Source organism: Cricetulus griseus, assembly GCF_003668045.3.
Source record: "Cricetulus griseus strain 17A/GY chromosome 1 unlocalized genomic scaffold, alternate assembly CriGri-PICRH-1.0 chr1_0, whole genome shotgun sequence".
NCBI lineage: Eukaryota > Metazoa > Chordata > Mammalia > Rodentia > Cricetidae > Cricetulus > Cricetulus griseus.
The window spans coordinates 273,096,188-273,115,103 of record NW_023276806.1 but is presented as its reverse complement, the minus strand read 5'-3'; the positions used below and the strand labels follow the sequence as shown (position 1 = coordinate 273,115,103).

General features: G+C 37.9%; 1 protein-coding gene across 1 annotated transcript in view; it reads left to right on the top strand.

Annotated features, from left to right (window-relative positions):
• The window catches only part of Ctnna3 (catenin alpha 3), a 1,328,241-nt gene that overhangs the window by 295,454 nt on the left and 1,013,871 nt on the right, over positions 1-18,916 (top strand). Inside the window, exon 6 of the mRNA XM_035451658.1 lies at positions 2,237-2,440. Within this exon, the coding sequence (XP_035307549.1) occupies positions 2,237-2,440 (204 nt within the window). The remainder of the gene's footprint in view (positions 1-2,236; positions 2,441-18,916) is intronic.

The window sequence follows — 18,916 nt, the reverse complement described above, 5'->3', positions numbered from 1 at the left end:
TTCTTTGCTCAGGACCTCCTCAGTTACTGCTCCACCTTAAAGTGGTAACTCCCACTCTGTTGTTTGCTTCTGTGAGATATCTATATTATGTATATCTCTCCCCCCTCTCTCATAATTATGAGATAGCTATGTTAGATCAAAAGATCAAATGACTTCAATGGTATTTCATATAACACCCAAGTTATTTAAACCTTTTTTGCCTTTTTCTTGATCTGACAACAAGATGAAGTAAAAACTTTATTTTTTCGAGACAGTGCTTCTATGTTTAGCCCTGGCTGTCTTGGAACTCACTCTGTAGACCATGCTGGCCTCAAACTCAAAGATACCTCTGCCTGGGCTACCTAGTGCAACCTTATCTTACAAACAGCCTCTGTTCAAACTCCTTTTTGAAAAATACTATTTTTTAATAAGATCACAGTGGGTTTCTATAAGGCTAAGGGATTAGAGCCTGGAAAGGAGGACTCCTGAGCACTATAAGTTAATTAAGACACATCATATTAAGGTCTGTGTTCTGGTTTATAGTTTATTTTATAGTGTGTGAGCATGCCAGGGCTCTATGCTTTACCATGGTTCTATGCCTTTCTGAAATGAATTTCTCTTTTAAGCGTAACTCTCCAAATGTGCTTTATTATTAAACAATATGTGTATATGCATATGTGTGTGTGTGTGTGTGTGTGTGTGTGTGTGTGTGTGTGTGTGTGTGAGTGAAGGGTCACAGGACAACTTTGTGGACTCCGTTCTCTCCTTCCACTTTTATGTGGGCTTCAGAAACTGAACTTGGGTCTCCAGGCTGGTGTAGCAAATGCCTTTACCCACTGTGCCATTTTACCAGCCCACTGCTTCTTAAAATTCTAACATAAACTATCTATCATAACATCATATAGCACCATGATCAATACAAGATTCTACATATATTTGCATATGTATATCAATAGTGACATGCATATTTATGTATACATTATCTTATAAGGCTGTAATCTTTATATATTTAAACATCTCTGTTAATATGCACACCCATGTGGATATTATTTTGTAAGATTATAATAGTATCACTTCATCAACTCTATCACTCTGACTCCTGTACTCTGAAGATCATGGTACAATTTTGTTAAAGATTCTTCAGAGAACTTTTATACTAACTCTTTCTTCAAAGAGCTCATTGGGCTTTACCTTGAAGAGGCTTTTTGTACTGCTAATTCCCTCTGAAGGATGCTTAGAGAAGTGTGTCCTCTGACTTATCTTAGAAGATATGCATTGTCTTGATCTCTACTTCCAAAGACTTGCCATATCTTTATAAAACCTTAAGAATACCATGCCACTTTCCAGTAACTTGGGATCTCTGCAAGTTAATAGGTCAATAGGAAGATGGACTTTTCCTTTTTAAAAAATATTTTAATTTTTTTTTTGTGTGTGGTGTGTGTGTGTGTGTGTGTGTGTGTGTGTGTCTGTGCAGGTGCCCATAGACTCCAGAAGAAGGCATCAGACCCCCTAGAGCTGGAGTTCCAGGTACATGTGAGTTGCCCAATATGGGTGCTTGGCCGAACTCTGATCCTCTGCAAGGGCTGACCATGCTGTTGGTCATGAGCTCTCTCTCCAGTTCCTGGAGTTCTACTTTTTAAATGAATAATTAAGAGCCAGAATTTTCTTTGATATGTTAGTGGTAAAGTTAATTAGTCTATGACTTACAGTGAGGTATAATGAAAATGACATTGAATCTTGAATTATAAGACAGAGTTATGTGTCTGAACTTCAAAGCTTATTTGCTCTTTGACATTGGGCAAAAGTCTGTCAGCCTCACATAGCCACTGAAATGTGTGGCTAAAATCACACCTTGGCTGCCTGCATCCTCATTGTTAAGATGAGATAGTGTGTGTGAGAAATGTTTTGGCAGCTCGGAGATGTTGCTATTGAGTATAATTATTCTGGTGGTTTTATGGTGTAAGTAACATAAATACTGTAGCTTTACAGATGAAAGAGAGGAATAGGGAAGCCAGGGCAAGCTTTGAATCCAGGACTGACAATGTCATAAGCACACAACTTTTATCATCCATCTGAACAATATTGTTATGTAGTCTTCTGTGTGAACTGTTGAGGCAGGAAAAGCATAATTCTCCTTATTAATACACCTGAATTCTAAGCGTGAAGCAAACAATGCTTGCTTTTCTTTCGTTGTTTTTTGTTTTCTAAGAATGGACTTCCATTGAGTCCTAACTATCCAAATGTTTTCTCTTCCCAGAATTTAATTGTCCTGAACCCGCTCACAGTGACAGAGGAAGAAATAAGACCATCACTAGAGAAACGCCTAGAAGCCATCATCAGTGGGGCTGCACTATTGGCTGACTCTTCCAGCACCAGGGACTTGCACCGAGAACGGATTATCGCTGAGTGCAATGCCATCCGCCAGGCTCTCCAGGACCTGCTGTCTGAGTACATGAACAATGTAGGTGACTGGTTTCTTCTACTTGCATCTTCTTGCGATGATTTTGAGAATTTGCTGGACTGCTTTTATGTATGAAATACAGTCACCTACAAAGGAGTAGGTGATTTTGTGGAAACTGACATTGAGAGTGGGTTCTGTGAGGATGTGTAATTTTGGGAGTTTGGAGAGTTGAAGTCAGAACCAGAGAAGTATTTGTATGTGGGTGATTGGTTGTAGAAGAATCTAAATCTCAGTTGGAGAGTTATGTAGCATTGCACGTTAACTTAGAGGCTCAAAAGAAGATATAGAGTGGTGTGTTGTTTGGAGCAGAGTTGGCAACAGAGGGGTACTGGAAGTTAAGAGTTCAGATGGTAGAAGATTTGTGATGTGGAGATCTGGAGTTTGCATTTGAAGGGGTAAAAAGCCAAAGCAGGTTGGACAGCAGTTTGTCTTCTCCAATGTGACATGGTGCCATAAGGTTCCCTGCTAGGAGAACCACTCAGAAAGTTTTAAAGTATTTATTTCAAGGTCTGTTTTGTTTGATTCTGTTTTGTTTGATTCTGTACTATATATATCTATCAGGTATCAGTGCCATTGCTAAAGCAGACAAGATCTCAGGATATCTTGCTGTACAGTCATCCCTGTATATCCATGGATTTGCTCCTGTGGCTTTCACTTCTCATAGCCAACTGTCAACTGAAATAATTATATGGAAAATTAAAAAATAGCTTATATCTTAAAATAACTTCAGTACAGTTTATTATTATATATAATTTGTTATTGTTCACCTTTTCTACTATCCTTAAAAAGAACTAACTAATTGGATTATAGAAATGACAAATATAAGGTAGCACTCAAGAATCTTTGCACAAACTGTGCTTACCTGAATAAAATTTAAGGGTCCTATGTTTAGCTCAGTTGCTAGCCAGTATCTGATGAAAACATGAAGAGAGTTGTCAGGTAGGATGGATGCAGACTGAAATAAAGACTAGCATGGGTAAGGATAATTGGGAAATTCCCTCAGGAGATTTTTGTGACGTAGATGTTCAATGGGACTAGAATTTTGGAGGCGAGAGTACTTCAGGATAGCCCCAGATTAAGACAGGACAAAGGAGTTGACTTCTCCATAGCTATCAGGCATTGGTTATGGGTCATTCCTGTGAGTGTGAGCATCTTGCAACGGATACTAGACCCTGTTTAGGGACAGTGATGCCAGCCATAAGCTGCTGGAAATTTTTGCTGAAAAGGAAATCTCTTGGGGAAGTTATCTAGGGAAACACACATGACCCACAACTCCAGCTACCAGTCAAAGTGAAACCACCCTTTCTCTAGCCATGAATTAGGAGAAAGGACCCTGTCTTAGCAACTAGGTATTTGGCCTCTGAGAGCCTTTAATTTACCATTGGGAATCCTGGGATAACATACTCTGCCATCTAAACTAAGATGCTTCTGAGGGAGGGAGTATTCTTTAAAATAATCAACAGGCTTAATTGTCCTACAGGAAGTCCTAAGCAAACTGTGTGGTATGGCCATCTGGAGATTATGTGACTGTCTATAGATTATAAAAGCAATGATACTTATAGAGGACTTTCAGAGACATTTCACACTTTTTTTATGACAGATTCTGCACTGGCCAAGAGAGATAGCTAACTAAAATTTATTTTAGTATAAAGTTTTATTGGTAGAGATACAACTTCTGATCACATGAATTCTTGTACAGACACTGTTCTATGGAACTGATGGTTTCAGGAGCAGGAAAAATTGACATCTTGATTGTCAGGGGATCAGCCAAAGCAATACGTAAAATGAACATTATGAAAGGAAACTATAGTTGGGATGTATTGAAACAAATAAAATAAAATTTTTAAAAAGAAGCTGTAGTGATGGCAAATGCTGATAGTATAGCACTCAGAGGAGGGTGACTCACTCCAGGGGAAGAGGACCTCACAGATGAGAGCTTGCTTCTGTTGGCTTTAAAAGATGAACAGGAGCCTGGCATATAGCTGATGTAGCCTGTGCAAAGGTACAAGGGCAGGAATCACAGTGCTTGATGTGTGGATGTGCTTAGTTAGGTGAGGAAGAAGGGAAGGCCAGACCTCAAGTCATGTACTGGCCATTAAATGCCAAATATCGTTCCCCCTAATATTTGATTAAACATAGTGTGCTTATTTTTAAAAGAACCCAGGCTTCAATTTAAGCCCATCTCTCTTCAGGAGTGACTCATAATATTTAGTTTCTACTCAGTCTTAGAATGTTCCCTTTCAGAATATAAAACTTCTGGGGTGTAGGACCCAAGATAATATGGTGTATTCACAGCCAGGGAGCTAGTCTGCAGATAAACCTGGCTGGCTGGCTGAGTTTCCAGAAAAAAAAAAAAAAAAACCATCATGAGCTGCTGGGTCTGTGTTTGCATGCACTCTCTTGCACATAACTCTTTTTTCGCTCCAGCTGCAGCCAAACTTACACTGCAGCCGTAGACCTGGTGTGTGAAATCTCAAATTGACCCCAGTCTCTCAGAACCACAAGAATCAATAAAATAGTTGTTGCTTTCAGCCACTAGGTTTTAACATAGCTTTGCACACATGACTTGATCACCAGAGCACTACAGAACTTGGTTCATAATAACTTGACTTTACCAAGATGGGGAGCATCTTAATACCAAATGTAAGGCACAGCCTAGAAGGCGTGGAGACAGACTTGCCTGATAACCAGAGAGACTGATGATAGAATTTTATATTCTTTAAATCCTTGTTCAAACTCAACCTCTGTAGCTATGATTGTGAAGGAGTTACCTAACTACAAGGAGTCAGAGTCCAAGATCAGGTGTGGAAAAAGAAGAGCCTAGATGAGTTATGCCCACACACAGTTAAAAGTTTGCGTGCCTGGGCACTGCACTCAGGCAATAGTGATAGCTCTACTGCATTTGAAAAACCATTTTTTCAGGTGATCCACCATTGGTAATTCTTATATATGTAGGATGATTGGTTGTTCTTTTCAGTGGTACTGAATCAGAAGCAGTAAATACCAAGTGAGTATAATTCATGCTGCAGCACGCTCATAGGGAAATATCCATTTAGCCCACCTTGCTTAGGAGGCTTCATCATTCATCTGCAATGAGAATCTGAATCTTAGTGTTGTCTGAGGTTCAGGAAAAAAAAGGAATATGCAAAGAAAACATGAAGTGTGGCAATTGCCCTGCATTTTGAGAGAACAATTAATTCTTTTGTTTAGTATAAAATAGATGTGATAATCACTATTTTTGATGATTATTCTGTGTTTTATGAAAACAGAAGCCATGTCCAATTTTGCCATTCCTTTAGAAATAGACTGCCTATATTATTTACTTTCTGGCTTTGACATAGAACTTAGAACGCTTAAACACCAGCAAACTAGATCTACTGGAGGGCTACTTTTATTTTATATTCTGCTGTTCAACTCCACTGGAAGGATTCTCTCTCTTCTATTCATTTTATATAATTCTGGTGTCCAAATCCAAGAACATGACATACTGATAGGGTGTTCCCTATCACTAATAGCCTCATGCTGATAATTTTAGGGAGAAAATATTTAGTTCTTCACCAGAGACAGGCCTTTCATTGTCTATCTCGCCTTTCTGTCATGCCCATGCCTGGCTTTATATGATGGGGATACTGGTTTCAAACATGGTTTGTGATGTTCCATTTTGTTATTGGAGACTGAGGCTTGGTATTCGCTATTCTTAAAACACTTGGTAGTATTCACCATTAGTCAGAAGTTTCTGTTCTCCACATGATTATTTGGGGGAGGTTGAAAGTTTCAAGGACTTCTCTCATTTGTTTCATAGGCCATTCATTCGCTGGTGTGACATTGTCAGTAGTCTGTTGCAATCCGTTTACTTTCTGTGTGCATCATCTTCCTGCACCTTCTCTGTTTTTCTACTTTAAGTATTTAAGCCTCCTGCCCAGTCTTGGTAACAGTTTATCAATGCATATCTTAAATGAACGCATCGTTTTTTCTTTAAATCATTTTTCCTTTTTGTATTTTATTTTTACTAATTGGATATTATTTTGATTTTAATTTCTGTTTCCAGGTCTGTGTTTGTGTATGTGAGGTAGACTGATTGGTTTGGTTCTGTTGATCAAAAGTTTGCATAGGTTGACTTCATCCAGGAATGCTTCAAGTTTCCACTCATTACTAAGGATGCCTAATGAGCCTTCAGAAGCCTGTCCAGGATCTCTGTGATTTCCAAAAAGACATGTCCTCTTGGTCATTTTTATTTTCAAGATCTTGCTGCTTTGCGCAGTATAATTTTTCATATCTCAAAAACTGGGAAATAGGTTCATTCATGTCATCAGTTCCCTGGTCTTCTCCATTTTCTCTGCCTTCCCTTTTGGGCTGACACAAATTCTTTGGATTTTCTTATGCGTGACACTTACCTATCCTTCATTTGTTTTTGTCTGCCTTATATTGTTTTGCTTTGACATCTTTTACTATAAAAGTGGAACTGAAGGGACATGTCCTATGAAACATAACTGACAGGCAGGGCAAGAAGCACACTGTCTTTCTGGGTTGTCAACATGAAGGAATGATTTGGATACAGGACTGGAGGGAGCCAAGAACAAAAGGGAGACAATGGAAAAGTCTGCAAGCTGGGTACTGTAATGAGAGATCAGAACTATATGATTTCTGTGGCTATCCATTTGATGCAAAAATATAAACAAAATCATGAGTGTTTTATTCTAGAAACCTCCAAACATCTGAGGGCTTTTCCTTTTCCCACAGTGTCTTGATTTAGAATTTGTCGTGCTAGTAACTCAGAGGTAAAGAAAACTCTTATTGGATTTGTAATCCAATGAGAAATACAGCCCTCAGACATGTGGCTGGCTTAATGACTCCTGCTGTGGTGGAACTGTGAGATGTTATCCATCTTTCGTCTGAAATATAAATTCTGCTTTAGTGGAATTCACTGTCCTTTAGGAGTTGGTGATAACACCTTAGGTTTAAGAATCCCATTAATATATTTTAAGATGGAGGGCAATGGTCTGTAGGTTTTTTTATATATTTATTTTTAGCTAGCTAGTTGAAATTACATGTATAAATTATTCTTCTAATAAATTTACCAAATACCCTTAAGTTAAATGCTAGTATGTATACACACACATGTATATCTTTATATACTTATATATTCATTGTTATTTGAAAAAATCAAGGTTCTTTTAGGAATTCTAAGGTCAGCTGATATTTAACAAAAAAATAATATTTGTAAAGTCTAAGCAAGAATATTTTGAAAGTGAGACAGCATACCATACTTTGATGACATAAAATATAAAGACATTTCATCTTTTGTAATGATTTAATTAGTTTGATAAGAAAAATGGTATCTTGGTTCCAAGAAGATAAAGGCTACTTTATTCTATAGTGTAAGGTCAGAAGTGAGATAAAGTCCAGATATGTCCTTCTAATTCACATAATTCTTGTGTTCTTAGCTTGGTAAAGTGAGGGTGGAAAAAACATAGCTGTCTGAGGATAGTGGGTTTACATTCTGACTGATAACGACTTTCTCAATATTCAGGAAAAATTTCCCTCCCTCCTTCCTTTCTTCTTTTATTCCTTTCTTCCCTTCCTCCTTCATTTCCTTTTCTTTGTAATATGCAGTTTCCCACTTTGGATAAAAGAATATTAAGTCACCTGGCCAAGTTGTTGTAACGATGACACATAAAGCATATGAAACCACTTTCAGCACATGTGTATATGGTATAATGGTATAATATTCAGATCAGGGTAGACACAGTGTCCCACTATGCACCCACCACTGTTATTTTTCATCTTTTTACGGTTGACCTGTGAGATCATGAGGTATTTGTCTTTATATAACGGATTTATTTTACACAATGCAATGACCTTTGGTTTCATCCATGTTGTCACAAATGACAGGGTTTCCATTTCATTTTCATTTCTTTTGTAGCTAGATAATACTCTATTTTGGTATCTGTACCACATTTTCTTTTTCCCTTTATCAGTTAGTGGATACCTCAGTAGGTTCTCTACCTTAGGAATTGTGAACAGTACTACTGCAGACATGGTAGTTAGATGGTTCTTTCATGGTTTTACTTGTTTATTGTTGATATATATGCTATTTCATGATAGCTTTTAAAAAAACAACTTAATATGAGTTTCAACAGTGTTTTCCATAATAGCTGTACTAATTTATATTCTTGATAGCAATATCTAAGACTAATTTATATTCTTCACATATTCACTAATACTTGTCTTTAATGTTCTTACTGTAGTGAGGTGATGTGTCATTGGGGTTTTGATTTGCATTTCTCTTGATTAGCGATGTTGAGTATTTTTCCATATACCTTTTGGCTATCTATCTATCTATCTATCTATCTATCTATCTATCTATCTATCTATCTAGATGGACTTTGACATGTAGTTTGGAAGCCTTTTCTCTAGGTTGTATGTTTTCTTTGTGATGCAAAAACCATATATTTCTTTTGCTTTGTTTCTTTGGAGTCTTACCCAAAACAATACTCACTGTTTCCAATGCTCTGAAGTCCTTTCTGTTATTTTCTTCCAGTAGTTTAATAGTTTCAGGTCTTAACTTCAATCCATTTGGAGTTAGTTCATTTTTGTAACTGGTAACGTGCATGGTCTAGTTTTATTTTTCTGAATAAGGGTATTCATTTATTGAAGACAGCAACTTTCCCCACTGTAACTTTTTAGCACTATTGACGATGACAACAACAACAACAAAAAATCCTTGGGTGTTGATGTGTGGCTTTGCCTTTCTTTAGGCTACAATGGAGAATATGAGTTTTGCATACTCAGAGATGAAAGTTAGAGAAGAAAGCAAAATGATTTTTGAAGATTTAACAAAACAAAACAAAAACACCCAAACACCCAAACTTTTCTGTATTCCTGGCAGTACAGTGGTTTCTGGGGAAAATATTCAAAGACAGGCTGTGTAAACATTAGAAATATTAGGAAAGAAATCCTTCTTTGAAATCAGATCTTGAAAAGGTTAAAAAATGCCATTTTGAAGTTTAGGAAGCACCAGAGGAACAATATTTGTGTTTTGAAAACAAGAAGCTAGCCATTCAGAAAAATCTTCTGTCAGCTACTGAAAAGAAATTAAAAAAAGGCCCTGGTAGGACCTGTTACTAGACATTTATAATAAAAAGCACAGGGTCCCAAGTAAATATTTCTTTAGTCTTTATACCAAATTTCAAACTAAACATGACAAATATGCTAACTCTAATATGTGATGGCCTCTTCACATAACTCCATGATTCTGATTTTTCAGATAGTGGACTCTACCGTTAATCACTTTACTGTCTGCCTTTGGGCTTGGTGCTCATAAAACTCATAAGTTTGCCATGCAGCATTGTTTGGAAATGATACGGGTATGGCTACTGACAATGTAAAATGACCTCTTCCCAGATATCACTGTGAAATTCTTAAACTTCATATTTTTTTCTGGTTCAAGACCTTATATTGGTGTAATAGTCAGATTCATTCTCCTTTGGAAAAAAATGTGAGATGATTATAATGTGAATTAGAATTCAGTCATACTAAAGGAAAGGTGAATATTTTGCTCCTCAAATTATCTATATTCCTCTTTAGTCAAGTAACCAGTATAAAGTTGTATTCTGGTGAAAGCTAGAACTTGCCAACCTAAAATTATATTTTTATTTATGTATGTTATTTATGTTTGTCATCTGTCACATGCCACCTGTGTGGAGGTGCCAGTGGAGGTGTCAGAGGAGTCCAGAAGGTGGTTGTGAGCTGCAAGACACAGGCTGAGCCATCTCTTCAGCCCTGATGTTTGCTCATGTTTTTGTATGCTGTCCATTCAAATGAGTGTTAAATATAGAGAGTGAAGAAACATTTAAACTTTACAAGTCAAAACTCCATAGAATTTCCAAGTATGTATTTAAATGTAAAATTAGCTGGTTGAAAAGAAAGATGGTTTGTTCTTCAGTTAAGTTATTAAAATAGTTTTGTCTTGAGATTATGTAACATTAAGCAGTGGAAATATATTATCTATATGCACCATGACCTTAAATAAATTCATCTTTTGTTAACTTTTTATAGTCTTTGATAGGATATTTTTGATAATTTGACTTCATGAAGACATTTGAAGACATTTGTATAAATGTGCATTGAACTCCTCTGATGCGTAAAATTTTGGATGTCAGTTACTAGTACCCAAAACTCACAACAAAAATTATCAAAATGTCTGAGTATAATGATAGCAGAATATTGTAGAAAAAGGAGTTTGATATGGGCAAGATGCATTTTCTTTGAATATTAGTAATAGACCACATGCAGAGATATGCATTTTATGTATGTAGTTTCTTTGTTATGTATACAATTGGGCGAGCTCCTGCGAGCTCCTTTCTTATGCAAAGCAGCTAACTGTGTGAATCTTTTGGTCCTTAGTTTAGAAGCTTCATAATCTCTTTTCATTATGGTTGAGAAAGGTAGGGGTGTGCAGTTTTCAAGCTATGATTAGTCATATTACTTTATAATATAATTGATGGTTCATCAAAAAATATATTTATGTGGGAGATGATTAAGCACCATAAACATCCAGGTGTTGCCATTTACTTTGAGAAGCACATGGTCATATGATCAGCTTTTCTTCCAATTCACATTACTTGAGTGTTATTAACAATAGTCACAGTGGAAGACTCAATTAGGGTTTCGAATTAACTATAGGATAATTACGATTCAAAGGATAGATTTAAGCTTTATACTGAAGACTGGAAGAGTTAAGAATGTGAAACATGGGGAATTAAACTATTAACCACAAAACCAGTTTCCACAACTGGAATCCTACTATAGGCTCACTCTCTTTGTCAGTCTGCTTGCTAAAGCCTTGTTTATTTTTTTTTTAATTTTGCAAATTATTGGAGCACTTTGTTCTTTACTCAGAAGATTCCTGCCTGTGGTCACATTAGCTGACACATCAGAGGAGGCTGCAGTGTGTCAGATGTGGAAACAGATGTGGAAACAGTTGTGGTGGGTTTGCCAACAAATGTGTCCTGTCTGAGTATGTTCATTTCTTTATGCTTGTTGGATACTGAAGATTCTGTTCTGAGGAATTATAATTACAGAACCCTGTGATCTAATAGAGACATTCATACTTTGACCTGCCCTAGTTTGCATGAGGTCCTGAATGGCCACATTGCTCCCATGGATGTGATGCTGGAGACAGATGGATAACCTTTGCCCTCCTGACCTGGCTTATGCACATCAAGGAGGTGCTTAGCAAATGCAGGCAGGACCTCAGGGAGGCAGCTGGCAATTCAGGAAATGCACGTCCTCTTCCTATAGCTGCTTGTTTTTAAGAGATTGCTGAATGGACTGAGAATGTCACTTCATACATTGGGGGAAGAGTTCATCTGGTGGTGATGTGTGAACATGAAGTCTCCTTTGCTTCTGCAGGATTTTCTTAACTCTTCTGATGAGGCTCTCTCTGTTTTCTCCCTGGGGAAACTGCCATGTCACCGACTTGTGTGACCTCCTGTTAGTCTTTTGTTTATGTCAGGAATTTTACATCGAATCATAGTTCTATTTATGTAGTACTTTTGATTTTTACATATTCCTATGAAAACTTCATCCTGGACATCCCAGTCATATTCAACAATAAAACAGAACACTGGAAGTCAGCCTCTCTTTGGATTGGGTTGGGGAGGGGGTATGTTAGAGGTGACAGGAACCATCTAGTCCTCTTAATATTTTTATTTAAGACATTTATTTATTGTTTGTGGGGAAGAGCATGTCTGTATCACAGAATACATATGGAGGTATGGAGGCCAAAGGACATCTTGCAGAGATGACTTCTTTCCTTCCACTGTATGCATCCTGTGTACTGAACTCAAGCCTAAGGGCTTGGTGCAAGAGCCATGTGCTGAACCATCTCCCCAGGCCTAGAGTTTTCTTTGAATCAATATTTGTTAGGAATAAGAGTTTGAGAATTTGTGCTCTCCATGTTTTGTTCCCTTCTCATAGATTTAGTTTAAAAATCAACCAGGTATCTACTGATCACCTTCCACAGTGGTAACTGTAGGGAGCCGTCCCTGCATTCTCCATTACAAGATGGCGCCTGTATCCGGCAGGCACCGAATGTAAAGTTAATGCGTGCAGGCGCTGGGTAACTTTCCATTCCTTGATCTCTGCCTCGTGGCGTCATATGGTCCGATGAGCTACAGCCAATCATGGGGTAACACGTCCAAGGCTGCGGTTCCCAGCCTTTATTAGGGGATGGGATTCTTGGCTCGGGGTCTCCATTTTGTAAGCTTATGCTCTCCTCTCAAGAGGCATTAAAGCTTTACTGCAGAAGGATCCGAATGTCCTGTGTTGTTCTTGCCGGCAAGACAGTCGCAGTGAATCAGTAAGATCCTGGTTCGGGTGAAGAGCGACAGAGGCCTTCTCCCAGGCCTCCCCAAAGTATAAAAGGCAAAAGATTCTTACCTGGTGGGTTCTTCACATCATGCGCCAGGTAACAGCTAGTATAAAATGATATTTAAATTCACACCTAGAAATTAACCATGGGATGTATGTTGCCTGGTCTCTTAGCAAAGTCAGACTTAGAACCTAACATCTTGTGTGTAAGCTCTGAACTGTAGTTGCCTTTTCTAAGGATGCCTTCTAGTTTCTTTAGGCTGAAAACCCTCTTTAGGGTAACAGTCATCTTACGGAGATGTGGACTTTAGGGAACTTCTGTTTCCACAAAACCCACCCCCCCACCACAGAGAGACCCTGTCTTGAAAAACCAACCCCCCAAATATGTGGAATTCTAAATTCTATATTCATATTACATACTATATTTTCATTGCTAAATAAGAAAACAATCCTCCAGAGAACTTGGCAATGGATAGAATGTGAGCATGAGGACTTGAATTAGGTGTCCCTAGAATCCCCATAAGGCCTAGTGAATCAGTAAGATCCTGGTTCGGGTGAAGAGCGACAGAGGCCTTCTCCCAGGCCTCCCCAAAGTATAAAAGGCAAAAGATTCTTACCTGGTGGGTTCTTCACATCATGCGCCAGCAGGAACTCAGTGGAAACGACACTGCGTGTACTTTTTATTTTACAGATGCCCAGACGCCATCTATTGTGTCTCCTGTTTTCTCCTTGAGTAGGGAAAGGAAATGAAAGTAACCTCAGGTTCAGCCTAAGCTATTAACCGTCTTCAGATGTCACACCCAGAGAGGGACTTGTTAGGTACATCTGAATCAGTCATCCAGTTACTCTGTTTATCATCCTACACTTGATAGCTCGATATTCTGCATGGAAATTATACCTTTCTGAGTACTTTCTAGTTTAGTTTTCATCTGCCCACCCATGCACTATTATCCATGCACTATTATCTTTACTATTATCCATGCACTATTATCTTTACTAGGATATAATCTCCAAAAGTGTGGAGACAGACAGGTGTGACTTCCTCACAGTAAATTCATAGTATGTAAGATAGATACCCAGGAAAGACTATTTTTATTTTATGTGTGTGAGTGTTTGCATGTGTGCATGTTTACCATTGCCTAAAGAGGCCAAAGGAAGAGTGTGGATGCCCTGGAACTGAGCTTTGGGTAGATGTGAGCTGCCTTGTCAGTGTCAAGAACACAGCTGTCTTTTGGAAGTGCCTCGAGTGTTAACCGCTGAGCCATCTTTCTAGTGCCTGATAAAACTTTTGAGGGTATCTGAGTGAATGGAAATAATTACTCTATAGGGACAGCAAAAGTAGATTTCTCTAATATTGTATTGGATCAAGACAATTTCAAATATTCCATCAAATACTGAGCTTGCTGACTTTGTGTTTTAATAACTTTTGTGCTAAGTTTTGAATGACACTCTTGGAACTACTCTGAAAGGATAGTGTATGTGTGAGAGAGTGGCTATTCTCAGTAGATGTTTAAATATTTATATAAGACTCCCCAGGGATTCATAAATTATCCAAATAAGTGTTTCTTTAATGGTGGAATTTTGAGAAACTAATATTGATGTTTGATTAAACATATAATTGAGTTTAAACATATAATTGAGTTTAATTTAGCCATGTCATTGTGAACATACTATATTATGTATCATAATTGTGCATGACTTTATTTATGCGCTAAATAAATGAATGAAACCCCCCCCAAAAAACCCATATAATTGAGAAGTTTTAGAGCATTTTCCCCCATAATCAGGACCAGTTGAGGTACTTTTAGGTCCTAGTCATTTCCTGGCCTACTCATCTCACCACTTCTTGTTTCAATTCTTGAGGTTAATGAAGAAACAGTAGCAATTCTTCACATACTTTTGGTAGTTAGCCAATTGACAAAGAAACACAACTACCACAAATCAATAAACTACAAGAGTTGAAAATGTCACCATATTTTGTTGTTTCTTGAAATTTTGTATCTCACTTAAAATTATGTATGGACCAGGAGAGAAAGAAAGAAGGCAGAGGGAAGAGAAGACAAAGGATGAGGAAAAGGAGGGAGAGGGGGAGGGAAATGAGCCAGTAGAGAGAGAGAGAGAGAGAGAGAGAGAGAGAGAGAGAGAGAGAGAGAGAGAGAGAGGAGAGAGAGGAGGGAGGAGAGAGGAGAGGAGAGTAGGGGTATGGAGGGAGGGAGGAGGAGGGGAGGGGACAGAGAAAGAAAATTACAAATATAGAGGGAAGTGTACTCCTGGAGTTGAAAGTTCCCATATTCTGAAGGCTGGAACAAAGTGAAAACAAAAAATAACTTGCTTTTCTCCTTCTCATTTATCTCAATTTATTAAGACCATTAACCTCCTGTGGTTTCATCCAGCAGGCCATTTGGAGAGCTGCTACTGTGTTTTGACCTGGGAGGCAAAGGGTACATCTTGTACTGTAGTGCAGTGTTTGTTTTACTTGGTTGACAAACACTGATAGAGTACTTAGTGCCTGTTACTGTTTTGAGAACTTCATACCTTCTTTAATCCTCAACCATCCTGTCATGTGGGTAGTAGATCAGTTCCAATCTTCTGATGAGGAAACCAAGGCACAGAGGGCCTTGTACAAAGTCCCCTGCTGTATCCCAAGCTATGCATCACTTAGAGCTTCATTCATGCAACTTGAATTATATTAAGGTGGTTCAAATTACAACATAGCTAAAAAATGCAATCCAAATGTTCACAAATTGTAGCACACACTTCTTTCAGAAAATTTTGCATATTAGTTATTGCTATTTAAACTTGGTGAAATGTCCTACTTACCTGAGCTTCTAGCTTCTAGCTCCCTGTCCCCAATACCTAATCTATGGAAACATTTCTTTTAAATTTTTTTTGCAGTTCTCTCCTCAACAGAAGGAAGTTATTTGCCCCATAATTTGTTAAATCAGACTTGTCTACCAGCTGGGACAATTTACTATAGGACTATGAGAGGGTTATGTGTGTGGCTATGATATTCACGAACGGTGTTGTGTTTATATTTTATATGAAAACCCATCTAGATTCGTTCAGCATAGCTTTGCATTTCTCTGCCGCTATCCCAGAGATAGATATGTAGATATTTAATATTCCTCATTAGTTTATTAGTTTCATGTACCTGTAGGTTATTGGCCTATGGAGCCAGTCAGTATAACTTTGCAGTTCATGGAGATCCATGCACGTAATTCATAGCAGAATATTATCATTTTAGTTTCTCTGGGTCACATTGCTTCACATATTGCTTTTCAGTCATATCAACATTTCTGTGCAACTGCCAGGGGCTTATCTGGGTGGTGTATGTTGTGGGGTGTACTTTATAGACAGGTTTATAGAAGATTTAACCCCATAGCTAAACTTCACATTACAAGCATAATATACTACGACAAGGAAGGCATTTTCCCCAAGGGGGAAAAAAAACTTTCCTCAAGTGATATCAAATTTCAAGGCAGAATAAATGCTTATTACAGTAGTGACCAAAAACTGCAAATTGACCCCACTAAAACTAGAAACAAAACAAGTGTCTACTCTCTCTGTTCCTGCTTAGTACAGTGTATGAAGTCTTTACTGCAGCAATGAGACAAGGGAAGGAAACATAACAGAGACAAACGTGAAAACAAGACGTCAAAGTAGCCTAATGCTTGATGACATGATTGTATACCTAAGAGACCACAAACGCTCCATCATCAAACTCTGAGGATTGTGATCAGCACTTTCAGCAAAGTGGTAGAAAACAAAATTAATACAAAAAGCCTTCCCATATACCAGTGACATATGAAAAAGAGAACAGGGAAACAACCTCTCTCATAACAGCAACGTTTTAAAAAAAAGCTAACTAAGGAAACAAAAGACCCCTCCATGAAAACTTTAAATGGAAAAGAACTTCCAGTCTCGTGGAAGGACCATAGCCATCCTATCAAAGGCAATCTACAGATGCAGTGCAATCCTAATCCAGATTCTGGGCCAATCTTCAGGATTATATGGAAGCACAAAAGAAATCCTGAACAAGAAGAGCAATGCTGGAGGCATTATATCTGTGAGGGCCACAATAATACACAAAACACAGTAAAAAGTTTCAACATCCACAGCTGCTAAGAAACTGACAACTAAAACTTCTTTAAGATTCCATTCTTTGGTTGAGGGACATCTAGGCTGCTTCCAGTTTCTGACTATTACAAATAATGCTGCTATGAACATGGTTGAACATATATGTCCTAATCAGTGGCTGTACAAGTTGGCACTCCCACCAGCAGTGGAGGAGTGTTCCTCTTTCTCCCCATCCTCTCCAGCATAAACTGTCATTGGTATTTTTGATTTTAGCCATTCTCACAGGAGTAAGGTGGTATCTCAGAGTTGTTTTGATTTAAGATTGAACACTATCTCATGTGTCTTTCAGCCATTTTAGAGTTAGATTCCTCTATTGAGAATTGTCTATTTAGTTCTGTACCCCACTTTTTAATTTGATTGTTTAGTGTTTGGGAGACTAGCTTCTTGAGTTCTTTGTATATTTTGGAGATATTTTCCCAGTCTGTGAGCTGCCTTTTTGTCTTGCTGACTGTCTCCTTTGCCTTACAGAAGCTTCTCAGTTTCAGGAGGTCCCATTTATCAATTGTTGACCTCAGTGTCTGTGCTACTAGTGTAATGTTCAGGAAGCGGTCTCCTGTATGGATTAATTCAAGGGTTTTTCCCACTTTGTCAATTTATGTTGAGATCTTTGATCCATTTTGACTTAAGTTTTGTGCAAGGCGATAGGCTTGGGTCTAACTGCAGTCTTCTGCATAAATTTGGATTGTTTGTCAAAAATCAGGTGTTCGGGGCTATTCCATTGGTCCACCTGTCTATTTTTGTGTCAATACCAAGCTGTTTTCAGGACTATATCTCTGTAATAGACCTTGAAGTCAGGGATGGTGATGCCTCCAGAAGTTCCTTTATTGTATAGGGATGTTTTGGCTATCCTGGGTCTTTGGTCTGTGAAGAATTGGGTTGGGGTTTTGATGGGGATTGCATTGAATCTGTAGATTGCTTTTGGCAAGATTGCTTTTTACTATGTTGATCCTACCTATCCAAGAGCATGGGAGATCTTTCCATTTCCTTTCCTTGTTTTTATTAAGAAGGTATGTTGGATTTTTGTCCCAATCTTTTGCTTCCACTGAAATGATCACATTGTCTTTTCATTAATGGACAGAGAAAAACTAAAAAAAAACAAACCAAACAAAGAAACCCTTACATTCAGACATCAATTTCTTTTTATTTATTAATTTATTAGCTGGGTTATAATTTTACATGTTATTTTTTTCTCAAGAAGCAGCTGAGCATTTTTTTTTGCACACTTTTGTTGTTTGTTGCTATGGGCTACAGTTTTCTTTGCCACAGCAGAAAATTACAAACTGATATTTCAGTGAAATGAAGGGATGAATGTGTCTATAAAGCATCCAAGTTGTAAATTGAAAAAGAATTACCAAGAGACAAGGATGACTTGTCTCTAATATCATATTACAGTAATCTCAAGTCTTTCCCCCAACATGGCAAAGCTTGTTTAACTGATGTTGAGGCCATCCCTGAAAGAAATGGTCAGTACCTGGGAAGAGAGAAGCAACTTGCTAGAGGAGCTGGTTGTGGCTGCTGCTATCAAGGAAGTCTAAATGTAGCAACAGGTAGAGAAGATCTTGGCATGTTTGCAGGGAGTAATGTGCAGAGCCTTCCTTGGATCCAGGAACTTTATTGCCACAGGAACTGAAGGTACCAGACAATGAGACAGATAATGCTCTGATCTACTATAAGGAAATGAAAATCTTTTTCTTAGAATTAAGTTGGAGTCATACTCATACTTAATACTCATACACTTACCCAATACCCAAGTAAAGGAAAGATTCATCTCTATTTTGAGTATAATTGAGGTGGCATCTATTTTGAGTATAATTGAGGTGGCATAATTTGAGTTAAATAGGTACAGAGACTGAGGTCAAAATTTGTATTTTCTTGAAAAATCTTTCTCCTCTTTTACCTATATTACATCATGATATATGGTTTATATAAAACTTTTCTTAAACAATGTCTTACAAAATAACCTGT